Source organism: Sciurus carolinensis, chromosome 4 (assembly GCF_902686445.1).
Source record: "Sciurus carolinensis chromosome 4, mSciCar1.2, whole genome shotgun sequence".
In the NCBI taxonomy this organism is placed as follows: domain Eukaryota; kingdom Metazoa; phylum Chordata; class Mammalia; order Rodentia; family Sciuridae; genus Sciurus; species Sciurus carolinensis.
The window spans coordinates 95,434,669-95,457,214 of record NC_062216.1 but is presented as its reverse complement, the minus strand read 5'-3'; the positions used below and the strand labels follow the sequence as shown (position 1 = coordinate 95,457,214).

Genomic DNA, 22,546 nt, shown 5'->3' with positions numbered 1-22,546 from the left:
TCTGTTCATTTCCTTAGCCCATTTGTTGATTGGATTATTTGTATTCTTGGTGTAGAGTTTTTTGAGTTCTTTATAGATTCTGGAAATTAGCGCTCTATCTGAAGTATGATTGACAAAAATATTCTCCCACTCTGTAGGCTCTCTCTTCACATTTCTGATAGTTTCCTTTGCTGAGAGAAAGCTTTTTAGTTTGAATCTATCCCAGTTGTTGATTCTTGCTTTTATTTCTTGTGCTATGGGAGTCCTGTTAAGGAAGTCTGATCCTAAGCCAACAAGTTGAAGATTTGTACCTACTTTTTCTTCTATAAGATGCAGGGTCTCTGGTCTGATTCCAAGGTCCTTGATCCATTTTGAGTTGAGTTTTGTGTAGGGTGAGAGATAGGGGTTTAATTTCATTCTATTGCATATGGTTTTCCAGTTTTCCCAGCACCATTTGTTGAAGAGGCTATCTTTTCTCCATTGCATATTTTTGGAACCTTTGTCTAGTATGAGAAAATTGTATTTATTTGGGTTTGTGTCCATGTCCTCTATTCTGTACCATTGATCTACCTGTCTGTTTTGGTACCAATACCATGCCGTTTTTGTTACTATTGCTTTGTGGTAGAGTTGAAGATCTGGTATTGCAATACCCGCTGCTTCGCTCTTGCTACTGAGGATTGCTTTAGCTATTCTAGGTTTTTTATTCTTCCAGGTGAATTTCATAATTGCTTGCTCTATTTCTGCAAGGTACATCATTGGGATTTTAATTGGAATTGCATTGAATCTGTATAGCACTTTAGGTAGTATAGCCATTTTGACAATATTAATTCTGCCTATCCAGGAACATGGGAGATCTTTCCATTTTCTAAGGTGTTCTTTAATTTCTTTCTTTAGTGTTCTGTAGTTCTCATTGTAGAGGTCTTTCACCTCTTTTGTGAGATTGATTCCCAAATACTTTATTTTTTTCGAAGCTATTGTGAATGGGGTAGTTTTCCTAATTTCTCTTTCTGAAGACTCATCGCTTATGTATAAAAATGCCTTAGATTTATGTGCATTGATCTTATATCCCGCTACTTTACTGAATTCACTTATGAGATCTAAAAGTTTTCTGGTGGAATTTCCTGGTTTCTCTAAGTATACAATCATGTCATAGGCGAACAGGGATAGTTTGAGTTCTTCTTTTCCTATTCGTATCCCTTTAATTTCTTTGGTCTGTCTAATTGCTCTGGCTAGAGTCTCAAGGACGATGTTGAATAGAAGCGGTGAAAGAGGGCATCCCTGCCTTGTTCCAGTTTTTAGGGGGAACGCTTTCAGTTTTTCACCATTTAGAATGATATTAGCCATGGGCTTAGCGTAGATTGCCTTTATAATGTTTAGGAATGTTCCCACTACCCCAATTTTTTCTAGTGTTTTGAGCATGAAGGGATGCTGTATTTTATCGAATGCTTTTTCTGCATCTATCGAAATAATCATGTGATTCTTAACTTTAAGTCTGTTGATATGGTGAATGACATTTATTGATTTCCGAATGTTGAACCAACCTTGCATCCCTGGGATAAAACCCACTTGATCGTGGTGCACTATCTTTTTAATATATATTTGTATGCGATTTGCTAAAATTTTGTTGAGAATTTTTGCGTCGATGTTCATTAAGGATATTGGTCTGAAATTTTCCTTCCTCGATGTGTCTCTGTCTGGTTTAGGTATCAGGGTGATATTGGCTTCATAGAACGAGTTTGGGAGGGTTCCCTCCTCTTCTATTTCATGGAATAGTTTGAGGAGTATTGGAATGAGCTCTTCTTTAAAGGTTTTGTAGAACTCGGCTGAGAACCCATCTGGTCCTGGACTTTTCTTTGTTGGTAGGCTTTTGATGACCTCTTCTATTTCATTGCTTGAAATTGGTTTATTTAGGTTGTATATGTCCTCCTCGTTCAGTTTAGGTAATTCATATGTCTCTAGAAATTTGTTGATGTCTTCGAGGTTTTCTGTTTTGTTGGAGTATAGATTTTCGAAATAGCTTCTAATTATGTTTTGTATTTCACTCGTGTGTGTTGTGATGTTTCCTTGTTCATTCCGAATTTTAGTAATTTGAGTTTTCTCCCTCTTTCTCTTTGTTAGTGTGGCTAAGGGTTTATCAATTTTATTTATTTTTTCAAAGAACCAACTATTTATTTTGTTAATTTTTCCAATTGTTTCTTTTGTTTCGATTTCGTTGATTTCGGCTCTGATTTTAACTATTTCCTGTCTTCTACTACTTTTGGTATTGGTCTGCTCTTCTTTTTCTAGCGCTTTGAGCTGTAGTGTTAAGTCGTTTATTTGTTGATTTCTACTTCTTTTTTTGAATGCACCCCATGAAATAAATCTTCCTCTAAGTACTGCTTTCATAGTGTCCCAGAGATTTTGATATGATGTGTCTTTGTTCTCGTTTACTTCTAAGAATTTTTTTATTTCCCTCCTGATGTCTTCTGTTATCCATTCATCGTATAATAGTGTATTATTTAGTCTCCAAGTATTGGAGAAGTTTCTGTTTTTTATTCTGTCATTTATTTCTAATTTCAATCCATTATGATCTGATAGAGTACAAGGTAGTATCTCTATCTTCTTGTATTTGCTAACAGTAGCTTTGTGGCATAAAATATCGTCTATTTTAGAGAAGGATCCATGTGCTGTTGAGAAGAAAGTGTATTCGTTCTTTGTTGGATGGTATATTCTATATATGTCCGTTAAGTCTAAATTGCTGATTGTGTTGTTGAGATCTATAGTTTCTTTATTCAATTTTTGTTTGGACGATCTATCAAGTGGTGAGAGAGGTGTGTTAAAATCGCCTAGTATGATTGTGTTGTGGTCTATTTGAATTCTGTAATTGAGAAGGATTTGTTTGACGTACGTGGATGAGCCAATGTTCGGGGCATAGATATTTATGATTGTTATGTCTTGCTGATTTATGCTTCCCTTAAGCAGCATGTAATGTCCTTCTTTATCCCTTCTGACTAGTTTTGGTTTGAAGTCCACATTATCTGAGATGAGGATGGATACTCCAGCTTTTTTGCTGTGTCCGTGTGCATGGTATGTTTTTCCCCATCCTTTCACCTTTAGTCTATGGGTGTCTCTTTCTATGAGGTGAGTCTCTTGCAGGCAGCATATTGTTGGATTTTTCTTTTTAATCCAATCTGCCAGTCTATGTCTTTTGATTGATGAATTCAGGCCATTAACATTCAGGGTTATTATTGTGATATGATTTGTATTCCCAGTCAATTGACTCATATTTGTTTTTGGCATGATTTGGTTTCTCCTTTATTTGGCTATTCCTTTAGGCTAGCGCCTCCTGTTGCTGATTTGCATCGTTGTTTTTCATCTCTTCCTCATGGAATATTTTGCTGAGAATGTTCTGTAATGCTGGCTTTCTTTTTGTAAATTCCTTTAGCTTTTGTTTATCATGGAAGGATCTTATTTCATCGTCAAATTTGAAGGTAAGTTTTGCTGGGTATAAGATTCTTGGTTGGCATCCGTTTTCTTTCAGGGCTTGGTAAATGTTGTTCCAGGCCCTTCTGGCTTTTAGGGTCTGGATTGAAAAATCTGCTGATATTCTTATTGGTTTCCCTCTGAATGTAATTTGATTCTTTTCTCTCGCAGCCTTTAAAATTCTGTCTTTATTTCGTATGTTAGGTATTTTCATAATAATGTGCCTTGGTGTGGGTCTGTTGTAATTTTGTATGTTTGGAGTTCTATAAGCCTCTTGTATTTGGTTTTCCATTTCATTCTTCAGATTTGGGAAATTTTCTGATATTATTTCATTGAATAGATTGTTCATTCCTTTGGTTTGTTTCTCTAAGCCTTCCTCAATCCCAATAATTCTTAAATTTGGCCTTTTCATGATATCCCATAATTCTTGTAGATTCTGTTCATGATTTCTTACCATCTTTTCTGTTTGGCCAATTTTGCTTTCAAGATTAAATAATTTGTCTTCAATGTCTGAGGTTCTGTCTTCCAGGTGCTCCATTCTATTGGTTATGCTTTCTATGGAGTTTTTAACTTGGTTTATTGTTTCCTTCATTTCAAGTATTTCAGTTTGGTTTTTTTTCAGTATCTCTAACTCTTTATTGAAATGATCTCTTGCTTCCCGTATTTGGTCTTTTAACTGTTGATTGGTGCGATCATTTAATGCCTGCATTTGCTCTTTCATCTCCTCCTTCAATGCCTACATTTGCTCTTTCATCTCCTCATTTACTTCCCTGATCGTTTTAATTACGTACATTCTGAACTCCCTTTCTGACATTTCTTCTGCTGTGCTGTCATTGGGTTTTATTGATGTAGTATCTAGGTTTGTTTGAGACATTTTCTTCCCTTGTTTTCTCATATTGGTCAGTTGTCAGTGGGACCCTGAGATATTGCAGTTTTCCGCTATTGGCTTATAGTGTCCCGGTAGATTTCCAGTGTATCACCTCCCAGCCTTCAGTAGCCTGATGTCTTGGAGGAATCTGATAAAGCAGCGTATCCGAAGAAAACTGCCCCTAGCCCCCTACTGGTTCCACGATTTGGAACTGGCTCTGTGCTGAAATGCTCTCACTGTGGGCCTGCACCGTGCAGCTGGCCGTGTGGGAGGAGCTCACTGCCGGAGTGTGGAAGGCTACCTTGGGAAGACTCTAGCTGCCCTGCCGGGCTCCAATAAGCCACCTCTATCTGGGCCTGCCCCCAGGCCGAGCTTTACCCAGTGGGCAGACTCACCCGTGGCTCTATTTCAGTCCGAGTCTCTCAATGCCTCCCCTTCTTAACTCCTGGGTTCTGGAGCGACAGGGGGTGCAGTCTCCCTCTAGGCCGCCATCTTGGATCGCCCCGAGAAGAGAGCCTGCAGCCGGAGTGGGCAGAGCCGCCTGAAGAGGTGTCTGGCTGCCCTGCCCTGATCCCAGAGGCTGTTTGGGGATCGAGACTCTCCGTTGGTTCGGGGGCTTGTGGCTGGTTCTATGTAGAAAGTCTCTCCCTGGGCGGTCAGCTCCGAGAGGCTAGCCTTGAACGGCACCTCCCACCGCAGGGGTCCAGACTACTTGGGGAAGTCTCTGGCTGCCCTGTCTGGACCCTGAATCTGCTTGCGTGCCAGAGTAAGCTGAGCTGCAGTGGCTCCGGGACTCGGAGCTTGTTCTGGTCAGAAAGGCTCTCACCAGCGGGCCAGTTCCGTTCCGAGAACCTGGAGAAGCTGGCTGTGTGGGCGGGGCCCACCGCCGGAGTGCGCAGGGCTGCCCTGCCCGGCTCCGATAAGCCACCTCTATCTGGGCCTGCCCCCCCCCCCGGGCCGAGCTTTACCCAGTGGGCAGACTCACCCGTGGCTCTATTTCAGTCCGAGTCTCTCAATGCCTCCCCTTCTTTTTTTTTTTTTTTTTTTTTTTTTTTTTTTTTTTGCGGTACTGGGGATCAAACTCAGGGCCTTGTGCTTGCGAGGAATGCCTCCCCTTCTTAACTCCTGGGTTCTGGAGCAACAGGGGGTGCAGTCTCCCTCTAGGCCGCCATCTTGGATCGCCCCCATGATTAAGTTTTGTTAATTAAAGTAGTACAATTTTTTTTGTTTGTTTTAAATTGAGCTGCAGGCATAGATGCATTTTTTTTAATACTGAGGGGAATATTTTCAAATTTGGCCAGTAAGCATGCTTATTTTCATCATTTATTATATCTCTGACAGTGTTGTTTATAACAGAATAGTTTGTCATATAAATTCTATTTAGTGAGAGACACCCTTAAAATGAAAGAAAATACTTTCTCAGTATTCAGATATTTGTGTTCATATTTGTGATTGTTTTCATTTTGAACTGTTTTAGAAAAAGTCTATAGTAAGCATTTTGAAGAAAAAAATTTCATAGCATTTATTTAAATGCAAATCATGTTAGACACATTTTTATATTGCATCTTTTAATCTCAGTTAAAATAGTTTACTGTTGTATATTTTTAAAAATTTTTAACTTGGTTTTATTGTTGTTGTTTTTCTCAGTTTCTCTAATAGCATTTACCACTATGGCTTTATTAACAATAATGGAATTCTCAGTGTATCAAGATACGTGGATGAAGTATGAATATGAAGTAGACAAGGATTTTTCTAGGTAACTTTTTCTTCTTGAAATACTTTTAGATTCAAATTATTTTAAAAGCAGGGCTTTTGAAAAAATGTCTAACCTTTTATATTTGGTTTTAGTTTTGAAGAAATGGTCCTGAAAAATTCTTAATAATTACGTGCATTAAAGTGAAACATTTTGAAATCATTTAGTCTGGTCTCTGATTTAGTATATACTTGTATAAAAATTTAGGAGAATGTGTTTTTCCTTAGCCATATATATGATGAGAATTGTTTGAAACTCTTTATTATTTAAAATATCTTACTGACATATGGACTGAAAAATAAATTATCCAAAGATAAGTTGTGTATACTTTTAACTTGACTTCTATAAATTATATCTAAGATAAATTTTGATATGTAAATTCACTTTTAAACCTTTGAAAATATAATACTGTTGGAGACAAAATATACTTTACATTTATCCATTTTATTTGGATTTTTTTTATGGATTACTTATAACAGGTTTATAATATTAAGATTGCACTAGAAAAGAAGACACATTTAGTTCTCCATTTAAATTCCAGCTCTGTTATTCACTAGGTATATGACTTTAGGGAAGTCACTAAGTCTCTATCTGCATGTACTTTGGTTTCATAATTGGTAAAAAAGAAATAATATTTATACTCTTTTTCTCATGGGGTTTATATTAGGTCAGCATTTGCAAATTGCTGTGTAACCTTGGACAACTCATACAGTTGACTTCTTTTGGACCTATTTCTGCCATCTGTAACATGAGTTTACTGTTCTAGATGCCATTAATTTTCAAGAAATTTTTGTTACTTTGTTTGTTTATAGCACCAATTAAATAGTTTTTATTTTCCAAATGTAGTCTACATTAAGCAGGTTATCAGTGTGGTAGGGACACCCAGAACCTATATGACTTCCTTCTCTGGTTTCTACAGTTTTTCCTGGACCTAAGCCCTGAGTTTATTTTGAGCACAGTTTGAACTGTAGACAACTTTAAGATATTATGAAGCTCTAAAATTTATAATTCCTATTGAAATCAGATGAAAATTATTAGTGATAAAAGTTTTTGTAGGAAGCGCAGGATTGAATTTGGTAGTCTCATTCTGTTATTTAGAATGCTTAATTAATTCTGGTATTTGAAAATTTATTCAAACTAATCATTTGAAAATAATCTAACCTTTTAAAGACCATACAAAATTTCAAGCGTTGGATGCTTGTTTGTTTTCTGGTAATTTGATGTATTTATCCTGAGTATCTAGTTTCCAGTATGCCACTTTAAGTAGTTATTTGATTTTATGACAGCATTAATGCTAGTTTGAATACTGGTGGTTTGTTTGAAAAATGGAAGCCATCACCTTTATAATTTCCTTATATAAAATAAAGAAGATTATTTGTATGTACCATAATGCATGATGTATGGTATTTATGGTAGGTAGAGGAAAAAACTTAGAATACTTAATTCTTGATTTTTGAAAGTTTTACAGTCTTACAGGAATATTCTATCCAAAGTTTATATAAACAGAGGTTAAGACTTTCTGGATTGCTCATTGTTATCATCTATTATGGTAGAGATGCCATTAACAAATTAAAATTGTGTTAAAAATCTGTGAACTCAGGTTTTTGGATTAATCAAAATAGAACTTTTAAAGTACCTTTGTTTTGGCCATAAAAAATGCAATCTAAATTCTAATTGATATATTTTATTATGTTTGAAATCCAAGTTTTTTATAATCAGTTTATATTTTTCATGTTTTGCTGATTAGTTGATAGGTACTATTGTTTACCTTTTTATCTTTTAGCAAATTGAGAATCAACATAGATATTACTGTTGCCATGAAGTGTCAATGTAAGTATACCTTAACCTGAAGAATTTCTGTATAGTTTATGGTTCAAACAATTGTCAGTAAAAATTAAAAGCTATTGGTTGTATTTTAATCTTGTTTTTCTTTTACAAAATTAAGAATTTTATTGATTAGTATTTAATAATGAAAATTGTTTCACCTCAGTTTATATTCATTATATTTCTTCTACATAAAAAGATTTAATTCATATTAAGTATAATTAAAATAAATAAAATTGGGGGAAGTTCTGTCTATTAGAATTCTAGAGTAGATATATGCTTTCTTTTTTGTTTGAAGTAACAGATTCTATATCCATTTCCACAGACATATCCTGTTTCACCATATTAATTTGTTACCATTTGCTATATGTTTATTCTTTGATTTTAAAATACAAATTCAATTCTTTTAAGTGAATAGTGATAATTTACCTTTTTTTCTTCTCTTTTCTGGCTTTCTCTATTGTTAGAAGTGGAAAAATACTAGTATGCCAGATAATAGTTTGAATCTGTATTGCTCACAAAAATGAGGATGCTTTTATATGAAAAAGATCTTAAGTTATTGCTTGAAAAGTAGAAACAAAGAAATGATTAGTTTAGACAAAATTTTTTAATGTGGAATTTTAGTGTTAGTCATTTAAGAGATGAGGAAATACTTTATATCCCCAATTTTGAGTTAGTTTTAATACTGAATATATCATATTTTTCCTTAGTCTAAATGTTTGAATACTACTAAAATATTAGTCTTTTCAAAGTAAGATTTTCTATTTATTGCCTTTTTTAAGCTATCTATAGCTTTAAGATTCCTCTTAGTCTTGAAAAATAATTCTTTTAGTTAAAATTTTGTTCAGTAGTCATTTATTACTTGTGATTAGGTTCTTGACAATTTTTGCAAAGCTTTTTAATTCAGTTAAAATTTATGCTATTTACCATGCAATTCTGTGTCATCTACTTTTCTGAGCAAGAAATAGAAAAATCATTATTCAATTTTGGAGTAATATCCACCAAAGTTACAAATGGTACTGTTTTAACTTTTGAACAAATAAGCACTGTAGGAAAGTGAAGCTACATTGTGAGTTTTCTCTTAGTCATTTTAATTTGTTTATATCTGATGTTCGACTCTGAGCAAAGAATGTAAAAACTTCTAATTTTTAAATTTGTTCAATGCAGATGTTGGAGCAGATGTATTGGATTTAGCAGAAACAATGGTTGCATCTGCAGATGGTCTAGTTTATGAACCAGTAAGTTTAATTCACATAATTTTTGAAGTATACACTTTGAGGAATTATATACTTGAAGACCAGTTTGATATTTGCTTTTAGTTTTCTGAGTTTTTAATATAATTTTTCTTATTTCATACGTAATCCATATTATTTGTGCAAAATTTAGGTGGAGGTCAGGGGAGAAAAGTTATGTCTAATATCAAAGACTGGCATAGCCATTGTTAACATTTTGGAATGAGCCTCTAAAATCTGTATAACCTTATTTTGTATTTTTCATTAATGCTTCCTAATAGTTTCCTTCTATCTTTGCTTTTAGTTGCCATAGTGATAAGATTTTCTACTTTTTCTCTAATGATTTAGAAACTTTTATGTTCTATTCTTATATAAAATTTTAGTCTTTAAAAATATTTGAGCTGTATTTTTCTTATGATCAAGAATGAAGCATTATTTAAGAGGAGAATTTTCATAGGCATGTATTATTTTATACCTCATTTACACTTCTCAAGAAATGCTGATGTTCTCTTATTAGCTTCAAAGCAAACACCGTCACATTACGGCGACAGGTTCAGTGATAACAAGACCTATTCAGAATTAGCCCTAAAGAAGCTTCTGAGAAAAAGGATGCAACTTCCGACTACTTTTTAGTTGCTGACTGCCTTTTGGTAGTGTGGTACTTATGTTTTCACATGTATTCTTGAATTCTTTTTTGTTCATCATTGGCAGTTGTAAACCCTTCTTTAAGCAAAATTACAAAATGATAACTAAAAGTGGTAGAGGAAAACTTGAAGTAACTGAATAGGGTTTTGATTGCTGAATTCATATTTGTTTTTTACAGCAACAAAATGTGTACTTTTGATATACACTCTTTTATAGTAGAAATTTGTATAGAAAAGTGAATTTGCTATTGCTACCCTTACCCTCTCTTCCTGACCTGTTTTCCTGCTGACACAATTGACTATTTAGTATTTTTTATATGAAGTTATATACCTTTCAGTTTGGATACTGTTACAGCACATTGAGCTATTATCTGGAAACTTTAATCCAGACTACTAGACACTTTAACATTTGCATCACATTTTATACTATTTTAAGAATAGTTTTAACAATGTTTCATTGCTTTTAAATTCTACCATTCTTAATTTTTTTGTGTGTCTTTTTAAATTTTGTTAATCATTTTGTGGAAGGATTTGAGATTTCTTTTTTGGCAAGAATGTGGGGGTTGTTTTATAGACTGTAACATGAATTTCTTTGCCAGTCATGGAGGAAGCTATTTGGCCTGCAAATGAAGATTTGGCTGAGAATAGAATTCTTGTTGCCTCCTAGCAAGAATATGGGCTTTAGATGCTTGACTTTTACACTTGAGCCATATGCTTCCCCACCCACAGTCCCCATAATTGTTAGTTTCATCCTTCCATCATTTAAATGATTTAAGTCATAAAATACCATTTTTGTACCTATAATAGATTGATTACTTACGTCTGTTAATAAAAAACATAATTTTAGCAGCAAATTATTTGTGATTAGCAAATTATATTCTATTTTTGAATGAAATCACATTAAAATTTTATAATTTGACTTGGATTAAATATAAATCTTGAATACTTGGTTTTCAGTAACACTGTAAATTTACCTTTCTTGCTCAGAACAAATTTTTAAAAATTGTGTTACAAATGCCAAGAATACTTGACAATGCTAGCGATTATGTTTTTTTTTTGTTTCAGGTAATATTTGATCTTTCACCACAGCAGAAAGAATGGCAGAGGTAATAAGTTAACAAAGTATTATTATTCATAGAAATCTAGATCATGTTTTGTCTCTTATAAATGATTTGTAGATCGACTTTTTTCTCTATGCATTTTCATCAGGATTTACTATATTTCTTCTAGAATTTTAATATTAAAAATGATACTCAGTGAATATCCATGAACCTAATTCTTTATGTACTTCTGTTAGCATGCGTGTGGAAAATTTCTAGAGCTAGAATTTCTTTCAGTAGGTATTTTATTGAACATTTTCATAGATGGAGTGGCATATTCTCATAAAACATTTTGCTTATGCTTCCAAACCATATGAGAGTACTTGTTTCTGTACAACCTTGTCAAAAATAGGTATAACCAGACTTTTCAAAAATATTTGCCAATTTGATGGATGAAAATTGATATTGTGATGATTTTAATTAGTTTTCTTATCAATCAGTTGAATATATTTGTGGAATTTTTTTCATCATTGGTATTTTCTCTTTTTATGAAACTACTTGGTCATGGTGTATGCCTATTTTATTTGGTTGGATTTTTTTCTTAACTTTTAGAACCTTTTGTATTCTTAAGAAATTAGTCCTTTGTTGTAATTGCTTCCCCTACCCCCATGTATTACTTTCTTTTTGGTTCTCAGGCTATGTTTTGCACTTTAAAAGGTGTTAAATAGTTTAAGATTATTGCAAAGAAAGTTTTTAAAGCCATTTTGTTTTCTAGTCTCCCTAAGTATTTTTCAGGGGTATTTCTTTTTAATTTCTGATTTCACCTTTTGGGGAATTTTAATGTGAAAGTTGAAATTAAATGTGGTTGAACAAAAGCAGTGAATATTAGGTATCTCTGGGTTTCTAGTGTTTTTAGTAGAATGCTTCAGAGATGAAATACTTCACTTTTCTCCAAAAATATTAAAGTGAGAGGTCTCCTTTCACCTGTAATTTAATTCATTTCATCATGGTCTTCTACATACCTTCCTATGTGGAATATAGCTTTATTGATTAATATAAGCAGAATTTACTTGAAAACATGCTTTGTTGTCATCAATGTCTTTGGTCACTGCCTAGCATGAAAAATTGAACTCTAGAAATACAAAATATACAAAAACATAAAGCTTTCAATTTCTGCTGGACTTGGATCCCACGATATTAAGTCTTTAAATGTATATATCTGAAGATGGGATTTATTTCTTGAAGCTTTTTAGATTATCATAGTTCGCTTCTCAATATATATTCTTCACTTACTCTTGAATGACCTAGAGATTTCCAAAGCCTTACATCTTCAAAAATAATTTGCATATGAGCATATTTTTTACCCTTAGAATTTGCTAAGAGGTTAAATTTTCTCAGTTGGTCTTCTACTTTCTTAAATTATTATTTTTTATTTTAAATTTTTTATTTGTTATTTTTAGTTGTACATGACAGTGGAATGTATTTTGACATTCAATATGGGAGTGTAACTTCCCATTTTTGTGGTTGTACTTGATGTGAATCACACTAGTCATATATTCATATATGATCACAGGAAAGTTATGTCCAATTCATTCTACTGTCCTTCCCATTCCCATCCTTCCTCCTTTTCCCCCACTCTGCCCTGTCCAATCTGGTGACACCTCCTGCCATCCCTGTCCTAGCCTATTTTGAGTCAGCATCCACATATCAGAGAGAACATTCAACCTTTGTTTTTTTGAGATTGGCTTATTTCACTTACCATAACTGTCTCCAGCCCCATCTATTTACTAGCAAATGCCATAATTTCAGTCTTTTTATGGCTGAGTAATATTCCATTGTTTTTGTATACTACATTTTCTTTATCCAATCATCTGTTGAAGGGCACTTAGGATGGTTCCCATAGCTTAACTATTGTGAATTGAGCTGCTGTAAGCATTGATGTGGCCAGGTCTCTAGTTTGCTGATTGTAAGTCCTGTGGGTATAAGCCGGAGGAGTGGGATAACTGGGTCAAATGGTGGTACCATTTCAAGTTTTCTGAGGAATCTCCATACTACTTTTCAGAGTGGTAGCAACAATTTGCAGTCCTACCAGCAGTGTATGAGTGTACCTTTTTCCCCACATCCTCACCAACATACATTGTTATTTGCATTCTTGATAATTGCCATTTTGACTGGAGTGATCTGACATTTCAGTGTAGTTTTGATTTGCATTTCTCTAATTGCTAGAGATATTGAACATTTTCTCATATATTTGTTGACCATTCATGTTTCTTCTGTGAAGTGTCTGTTCAGTTCCTTTGCCCATTTATTGATTAGGTTATTTGTTTTTATAGTGTTGAATTTTTTGAGATCTTTATATATCCTGGAGATTAATGTTTTATCTGAGGTGCAGGTAGCAAAGATCGTAAAATATTTAGGAACCCAAATATTCTTTCTTTTGTAAAAAAAAAAAAAAAAAAAATCAAACCCTGGACATAGCCTTTCTGAATTTCTACTTTTTAAAGTCAAATTTAAGATTTATTCCAAACTAAATTTACAGTATAAATATGAATTATTTAAATATAGCCTGTTATATCAGTGTTTAGGTGGATGGTGCATACATATTTTATCACCCACTTTCATTTCTAGAAAATTCTTATTTTATCATTTGGTGGAGTGTGAATTTTTATCAGATTTACATTTACATTTTTAAGTGCCTGTGTTTGTACATACCTATCCAAGTTCAGTGGTGTGTGTGTGTGTGTGTTAATAGACTTTATTTTTTAGAATAGTTTAAGTAGTGTACATTAGGATTCATTCTTGATATTGTATATTCTGTGAGTTGACAAATATGTAATAAACATATCCACTATCATACTACTAAAAAGAATACTTTCATTGCCCTAAAAATTCTGTTCTGCCCATTCATTCCTTTTTCTCTACCATATTTAATTTTTATACTTGCTGAATTTGAACTTTACTACAAATGACTTGGGATATTAGTTATTTAAAGATGTTAAAGGAGATAAAACCTAGGTTTTTTTTCTCATATGTATTCTTTGCTTTTTATAATCCTATGCTTTATATGTTGATACTGTTTTTAAAAATGTATAGGAAGAACATGGTTTAGAATGATCTTGTAATAGAATAAAGTTTAGCTCTTTTGGGAATCGACACCAGGTGATATTTAAATGGTCTCATTATTTAGTTTGAAATCAGAAGTAGATGCTGGTGGTGTGGGTTTGTACCTTAGTAATCTACCATATCCAGTCCATCAAGTCTATTTTGTGTCCTTACTTGTCTTATTCTTTGTATTGGTAACAATTTAATGCCTGACAAAAAGTTAGAATTTTGTAATTGTGCACATATGTATGAAAGATTAATTTAGATACTCAGGTAGCAGAACTTCTTTTTGATAACCCTGACTGCATGTCCATTATTGATGAAATCAGAGAGATTTCTGAATATCAGCTATTAGACTTCAAACTACTTTACCTTGTTTTTCTTGCTTCCAAAGAAGTAACTAGAGAAAACTTGATATACTTTATTTTGGAATAAAATCCTGTATATTAAATATATATGGTTTAGTTAAGTCAGCTAATCATTGTTATTTTTGAATAACTGTTGACTCTCTTTGTATACCTCACTGTATTTCTAAATTATTATTTGTGTTGAATTTAGGATGCTGCAGCTGATTCAAAGTAGGCTGCAAGAAGAGCATTCACTTCAAGATGTGATATTTAAAAGTGCTTTTAAAAGTGCATCAACAGCACTTCCACCGAGGTGAGATATGCATTTTAAATCTGCAACAATTTACTATACTTACTGTGAATTTACTTTGACATAGTTTTACTGTTGGTTTAGTTTTCTGAATCTTATTTTTCTTAAAATGGAATAATTTGTACTATGAAGACTTTTTTTACTGAATATTATTATTAACCATTAATAATTCTATAATGAAGTAATAATTATTTTTAGTTATTAATGATACACTATTAAATACTGGTTTTTATTTTTATGTATATAACCTGTAATTTGATCCAGGACTATTACAATATATTATTTTACTTTTATTTAATTCATTTACTTTGTTTGTGGTATACTTTCATATAAAATTGTATTAGGGCAAGACACAGTGGCACACACCTGTAATCCCTGTGACTCAGGAGGCTGAGCAGGAGGATGATCAGAAGTTCAAAGAAAGCCTCAGCAACTTAGCGAGACCTTATCTCAAATGAAAAATAAAAAGGACTGGGAATGTGGCTCAGTGGTTAAGCAGCACTAGGTTTAATCCTTAGTACTGCTTCCCCCCCCCCTTTTTTAAATATATTTGTATATATAAAATTATTCTAGGTTTTATGAAGAAATTAATTGCATTTACTCTTATGAGGATGTATAAATTTTGGTTAGGGACTTTGTTTATTTCTTCAATTTTAAAGGTTAAAATAGCTGATATTAAGAAAAGTTATAATCATAAAAAGGATACTTTAAAAATACACAGAGATTTTACATTTCTTAGGAAGAAATTGTCATTGTATATTGGAATTTAGAAAGGATTCCCTTTCCTTTCTTTAGTTTTATTCCTGTCCTCCCCTTTCTCCCTCAGTGCCAGAAATAGATGAAGAAAGTATGTTTTTGGTTAGACCAATTATTTTGTTTAACCTTTCTTCTGTCTTTGAATTTAGTCCTTTGGTTAGATTTAGAGAAATATGTAATTTTAGATTTGTGTAAACATAGTAGATATGTAATAATTATCTATTTTTTTCTATTTTGTAGATGTATAATTTTTCTAACTGTGGAGACTTCAGGGAACTGCTATTCTATTTTTGACATTTAGGATATTATCTGGAAATTTATCTTTTGGGACTTTTTTTCCCTCCTATATATCATTTTATTACCACAGAATAGTAATTATGGCAAATATATTTTAAGTACTCTTAATATATCTTGTTTTAATAGGGAAGATGATTCATCACAGTCTCCAGATGCATGCAGAATTCGTGGTCATCTATATGTTAATAAAGTAGCAGGGAATTTTCACATAACTGTGGGCAAGTATGTTCTTTTCACTTACTGAAAATATTTTAGACAAGGTTGGTGCCTGGTTAAAAGTAAATTTTTTTCCTAATGAGATAATATATAGCTAGTTAGTAAAGGACTGCTTAAAATGTTGTATATCTATTTTTAAATGTCTTAAGATTGTTTTGGAGGGCTTCATTCTCAGGACATAGAAGAATATATTAACTTTAAAAACTACTTCAGGGCAAAAGTAAAAGTCATATTATATTTTTAATTGCAGAGTAAAAGTACTATAGGTAAATATGAATTAAAACTTTCTGCTTGCTAAGTTTTAGTACCCAGAGAACTCTTGGTCATGTTGTTATGTTATTAGGCTTTTTTTTGTTTAAAACCCTGTGGTAGTCCTCACCAAAATTTAGTCTTTACTAATTCTTGACAAATATTTTGATGTAGTTAGAAGCTAGCAGTGTCTGAAATAAAGTTAAATTAGGCAAAATTCAATGAAAAATATCAGATCACACCTCTTTATGAGCTGCATGTAGCATAGAAGTTGTGAAATAATAAATGTTGGGTAATTTCTGAATGAATAAATAGATATCCTCCCTCAGATTTTTGTTATTTGTTTGCTATGGCCAGGACCCATGCTACCCATCCCCAATCTGTTACTCAGAACCTTAGAATTTCTTACTATCTTAGAGGCAGTGAATAATAGTTCAAAGAAATTTAGATGTTGTTATACCTTTGCTTACAAACAATATCCTGGTCCAAGAAGGAAACTTATACTCTCATGATGATAACTTATACTCTCAATAAGAGAGGCCACACAGAAAAGCATTCGGTTTGTATCTTGTCAACTCAATGGTATCTTTATGTAAACACATTTCTAACTTTTTGGTCTTATATTTATCAAGTTCAGAATTGATCATTTTGAAAATTTCATATTATCTCTCAAACATAATGCCAATCCTAACTGTAATATAAGAGAGTTATAAAAAGAACATGATTTATAATATGTATTTCAGTATGCATATGCTTGAACATGAGTACACTAGAAAGCATAAGGAAGCAGGCAGATGCTTACCACTTACATGTAGAACCATTAGCAGACTGAGACAAGTGTATTGGCTACACAAATACCATGAGTGGCATCTCTATTGATGAGATGGTATTCTGAAATAATGAACAACTTTTTAATGCTGTAAACAAAACACTATATAATCTTGCCTCAGTTTCTTGGGAAATTTAGTGTATATTGAAACTCCCACAAGTACTTTGTGAAGCTAAATGGAATTAATTTCTAGATTGAGATTATTATAAATAGGTCTTTCATGTGCATGAATGTCTCTTAGGGCATTTTAAAGTCGGGCAAGATGTGGAACAATTCTTTTTTTAATGTGAGACTGCTGATTTCTTTGCAGTTTGTCTTGTTTCTCTGGCTGTTGTCCACAAATGCCAGTAGCAACCCCTTCCCAGTAATTGTCACAGTCAGAAAGGCCTCTCCCCAACCCTTACCAATTTTCAGAATAACTTTTCCTCCACTGAAAGATCACTTGGGCTAGATTTCCTATCTGATGGGGTAGAAATTACAGTATACCAGAAAAGAAATAGGTACATTGTGATATCTGACTTCCCTAAGAGGAGCTTTAACAAGGGTCAGAGAACTGCTATCATCAGTACTAAGGATGATTTAATTGATTTTTAACTTTTAATATTTTAAAGGAATATGCATATTTATGCAATTATTTCATTAATTTTTAAGGGCATCTTTTAACAAAATTTTAAAAGAAAATTTAAAAAGGAGGCATAGTTTAAAATTGTTCTCTATACCTCTCAGAAAAAAATGCTGGTTTGTGAGACTATGAGAGAGAAACCATTGAAGTCAGATATAATACTCTAATTTGATTATTCAGAAATTTCCTGTCTACAAATTTGTTTAGAATTTTATTAGGAATATGTTAGAGTGATAACCTTAGTGGGAATAGGAATATAGCCTATAACAGTATACTTTTAGTCTTAATAGTGAGTCTGAAGTAATATACTTTACCCTACACACAGGGCACTTTACCAGACTAAACTACTAGTTATTTCGGTGCATAGGGAGATGCTTTGTTGCACAAAATTTTAATTTCATTGGATGTTAACCTAACTCATAGAAAAACAGTGTCAGAAAAATTAGAAAATAGAATATCTAGTAGAATTTCTTCATAAAAATAAAAAAGGAAAGTGAGGTTGCAATTAAAGTAAGTTTTCGAGTGCTCACTGGTTACCCAAGGAAGGAAAACCATGCACTAAGTTAATGAAATTGTGTTTGATTGCAGCAGCTGAAAAACTATATTCAGAGAAAATCAATTTGCTTTAGGTAATTAGCCTTCAGCAAGGAAAGTGCTGCAGGAGTTGAGGACCTTAATAGCAGTAGCTAATAGTCAGTTAAATAGCAAGGCAGGTGATTTTGAATGGTTTTACTAAGCACTTGATAAAGTAGATAGGAGTTACCAATACTGTTTTTTATTTGAAGAATCAATTTTGAGTTTCAAGTGATTAAATTAGAATCTATGATTAGTCTGCATGAAATAACTTAGGGAAGAATATTTTTAAAGAACTCAAGAAAGCACGAATTCAATACAACATAAAGTGAAATCTGCTAGGATGTGTTACAACTGATGGTGGTAAAAACATAGTAGCAGAAAAAGGTTTACTTGAGTACATTTTCAAATTGCAAAAATATAGAAGGTTTAAAAGTCTATGGTTATTCATTTTTCATCAGTATTTTGCAGAAAATATACAAATTTATCATGTGTTTTGAACTGGTAGTGATAAATTTAATTTGCTCTCATGGACTATTGTAATTTCGATGACTTTTTGTTAAAAATAAAAGCTGAATATTCTAACTTGCCCTAGTACACAGGAATTTGATGACTTAGCAGTAGTAAAATTTTACTCCCTTTTTTTAAAGCTCACTGCCAAGATGGAAACTTTTCTCATTGAGAAAATACCATGTACCACTGTTACCAAACAGAGTAGCTTTGGAAATGTAGTTTTGTGCATGCTCAGTTAGGTTTCTTGATGAATTTAACCTAAAGTCATAAGGCAAAAACAGTGTTTATATATGAAACTTATATTGTGGTAAAGGTTATTTTGATGGCAAATAATGTTAAGTGATTTTTTAATGATTTCCTTTACTCTTAATACTTTGCTCTTAACACAACTTGTGTTGTTGAAAGTTTAGGTAAGAATTAGGTTTCCATTATCCTACTTGGATATATTATCTTATCTCAAATTGTACTTCCAAAATTTCAGACCTTGATGCAAGTGCAAAGGAAATCACTGTTTTAAAATCCTTTTAACTATGCAGTTAGTAAATTATGCCTTAAATTAAGAGTTATTAATCTATAATGTAATGACATGCTTAAAGGCAAATACCCAGAATCTGATAGTGTTGTGAATATACCTTTCAAGTAATGAATATGCCCAATTCAAATTAGTCATGGATTTATATTTCCAAATTTGAAATATGTAAGATTTCATTATAGATCATCGTTAACAGATAAATATTTGTGATCAGTTTTGAAAATAGGAACACTAAGGATAGAGTAACTTCCCTGTAAAACACTTGTATTACAAAAAGTAGTACTTGGTTATTACTGTTTTGAGTTTCATCAATAAAAGTTTGTGAGAATTTGTATTCTCATTATACAACTTAACTCCGTAATATCTTTGCTATTGTATGTTGGCTCACAAAGCCTAAAATATTTATTACCTGTTTTCTTATGAAAAAATTTGCCAACCCCCAGTTTATTGCACCGCCAACATGACAAGACTTGTCTGCTTAATTATAGACCAAATGTATTCTTCTATTAGTTTGTACTACAAATAATTATGTAACTTAGGAAAGATCCACTTTTGAGTTTTAATTAGTTATATATTTAAGTGTTATTACTTTAATTCTTTTTTCTTCCTTTCAGGGCAATTCCACATCCTCGAGGTCATGCACATTTAGCAGCACTTGTCAACACTGACTGTGAGTAGTTTCTGAAATTTTTTCAGTGTAGATGATCTTTAAGGAAAAAAGTGGGGGCTTTCTTGGTTGTGTTTTTGTTTGTTTTAATGCAGGTGTGAAGTAGGGCTCTGAAAGTAAGCTTTTTAAAAACATACATACTCTGAAGAAGAAAATTAATTATTAAATTTTTGTACTTTAATCCATTTTTGTCTTCAATCTGCCTTTATTTCTGTTTACTCGTAGCTCAGATACTGCTAAGGTTAGGGATGAAAGCCTAGATGTACTTTGTATCACTTTATATGCAGTTCCACCAATTTTTATAGACGAGAATGTATTTGAAGTTTACTTCAATTTTAAATCTAAATATGGACATACCGTGTATGTATAAAGTTTGGTGTAGTGATTGTGAGAAGACTTATTTTTAAAGTCAGCTGAAGATAAAGTAAATTCTATTAAAAATCAGTTTGGTCATAGCAATAATATATATTAAAAATATCTGTGATCAGCTTCATCATCTGGCCAGATAAATACCATCCCAATTCATGTAACAAGAGTCTTGCAACTGTACGATTTATTGATCGGATCAACAAAGAGGTGTGTGTGTGTGTGTGTGTGTGTGTGTGTGTGTGTGTGTGTTGCCATCAGGATTAAATGTAATACTGTTCTTTAGAATTTAATTTGCATAAATTTATAAAGCTTAAGACAGTATTTGATCAGAATTTATTTACTCTTACACATTTAATTCTGATGTATTTTCTCAACTTAATGTTTTAAATACTGTATTATTATACTTGTAAAATTTAGATATTTTCATTTGAGAATAGATAAAAATGTAAACCAATCTGTAACATGTATTTTTGAATAATATAACTTCTCTACTTAGTTGTTTTTATTTTGTTTCTTAGCTTACAACTTTTCTCACAGAATAGATCATTTGTCTTTTGGAGAACTTATTCCAGGAATTATTAATCCTTTAGATGGAACTGAAAAAATTGCTGTAGATTGTAAGTATTTAATAATTACTCTAATACTTTACATATAGGAAATGGTTTTTATAACCTTACTATCAGTACATTTTTAATTATGTTCTTACTAACCCCCTTGTAAAGATAATCTTCAAGTGGCTGATGAATGAGTTGCACAGAGAGAATTGTCCTAGAAGTGCGTGAAATTTTAATGTTAAAAAATAAGTTATAATACAGAGCAAGGCTTGGTGGCACACATCTGTAATCCCAACTACTTGGGAGGCTGAGGCAGGAAGATGGCAAGTTTGAGGCCAATCTGTGCAACTTAGCAAGAGCCATTTCAGAGGGAAAAAAAAAAAAAAGGTTAGGGCCTAGTTCAATTGTAGAGCATTTGCCTAGCAAGCATGAGGCCCTGGGTTCTACTCCAGTTTTGCAAAATAAGTAATGTCATAGAATAAAGAAATTAGAGTTATGGGTAAGCAGGAGAAAGAATTTAAACAGTCTGTAACTATATGAAAGGTTGATATGTTAATTGGGCAAAAGTCCATTTTTCTATATTCACTAAAAAAAGAACAAAGAAAATTTCAGTATTATAAGAAACATTTTATTTCTTGTATAGATTCAGAGTTCTAAAATGCATAAGAACTATTTTAGAAACCTCCCTGGAGAATTTTCCAAGCATAAGAATTTTATAGTTTTCCAGAGTGACTTAGTTATTAATATGGTCAAAAGTAGTACATTATAGGACAGTATTATTTTTAAAAATTCAATTCTAATTAAAGTGTCAGTTTATTCAAACATGAAAGGATTATTTTCTTAGTTCAAGTAATCTATTTCCATGTTTTCTGAAGACGTTTGATTGCCTTTCCTTTGCTTATCTGGTCATATTGTAATAAAAAAATAAAGAGCTGAAATCTAGCTCTTCAACTGTACCTTTTAAGGACCTCCCTTACACTTTTGGAGCCAGACAGTGTTGTAACTGCACTAAATATTCCTATTCAAAACAAGGGAAGAAGAAGTGATACATATGAGTTAGTGATCCATAACAATTTTGAAATTCAGCTGGACAAATCTGACATATCCCTGCTCTGGAAATGGATATGTGCCTTGATTTTGTCCTATTCTGCTTCTAGGCAGAGCTCCCCAATCCCACATTCTTCTTTTCTCTTGGCTTTGTTCAAGAGAACAAAGCCCACTTTCCCACATCTTTTTTGGCCATATCTAAAAAGGGCACAGAGTATATGCCTTCTTTAGTAGCTAAACACCTCTCTGCAGCCCACATCCAATTTATATAAAAATGGGAAACATAAGTTTTTAAATTTCTAGCTTAAATAAGCATTTTCTTTTAATGCACACTCACAGACTTTGTTGGTCTTTAAACATATCTTGTTTTCATTTAATACTGTGTGTCTAAACTCATAGAATTCCTTATGAGATATGCCTCATTTTATAAACTTAATGCTACAAACTTTGGGCTTATCAGGCTTCCATGAAACATGCCTCAATTGCTCCAAATCAGTGAAGGGAAGTAAGATTCTGTTCTTAGTGAACTTGGACAAAGACGGAGGAAGAGATGTATACAAACTATACAGTTTTCCATGGCTCATATTTGCCTCATGGGTTTATTTTGTTTGTCTGGAGTAATTAAAATATGTTTAATGAGTTGATACATTTAATTTTCTAAAGATCACATCTACATTACTGATTCTTGAATTCTTTTTTAAAATGGTGCTGCTAGTTCTACAAAGGGATGAATAAGATGCCCATTTAAGTAGGGCATGCTC

General features: G+C 32.6%; 1 protein-coding gene across 2 annotated transcripts in view; it reads left to right on the top strand.

Annotated features, from left to right (window-relative positions):
- Positions 1-22,546, top strand: part of Ergic2 (ERGIC and golgi 2) — a 41,955-nt gene that overhangs the window by 10,819 nt on the left and 8,590 nt on the right. For both annotated transcript variants that reach the window (XM_047548359.1, XM_047548360.1), the window contains exons 3-10: positions 5,957-6,065; positions 7,846-7,892; positions 9,054-9,124; positions 10,828-10,868; positions 14,463-14,564; positions 15,741-15,836; positions 19,763-19,818; positions 20,703-20,801. In XM_047548359.1, the coding sequence (XP_047404315.1) occupies positions 5,957-6,065; positions 7,846-7,892; positions 9,054-9,124; positions 10,828-10,868; positions 14,463-14,564; positions 15,741-15,836; positions 19,763-19,818; positions 20,703-20,801 (621 nt within the window). The remainder of the gene's footprint in view (positions 1-5,956; positions 6,066-7,845; positions 7,893-9,053; positions 9,125-10,827; positions 10,869-14,462; positions 14,565-15,740; positions 15,837-19,762; positions 19,819-20,702; positions 20,802-22,546) is intronic.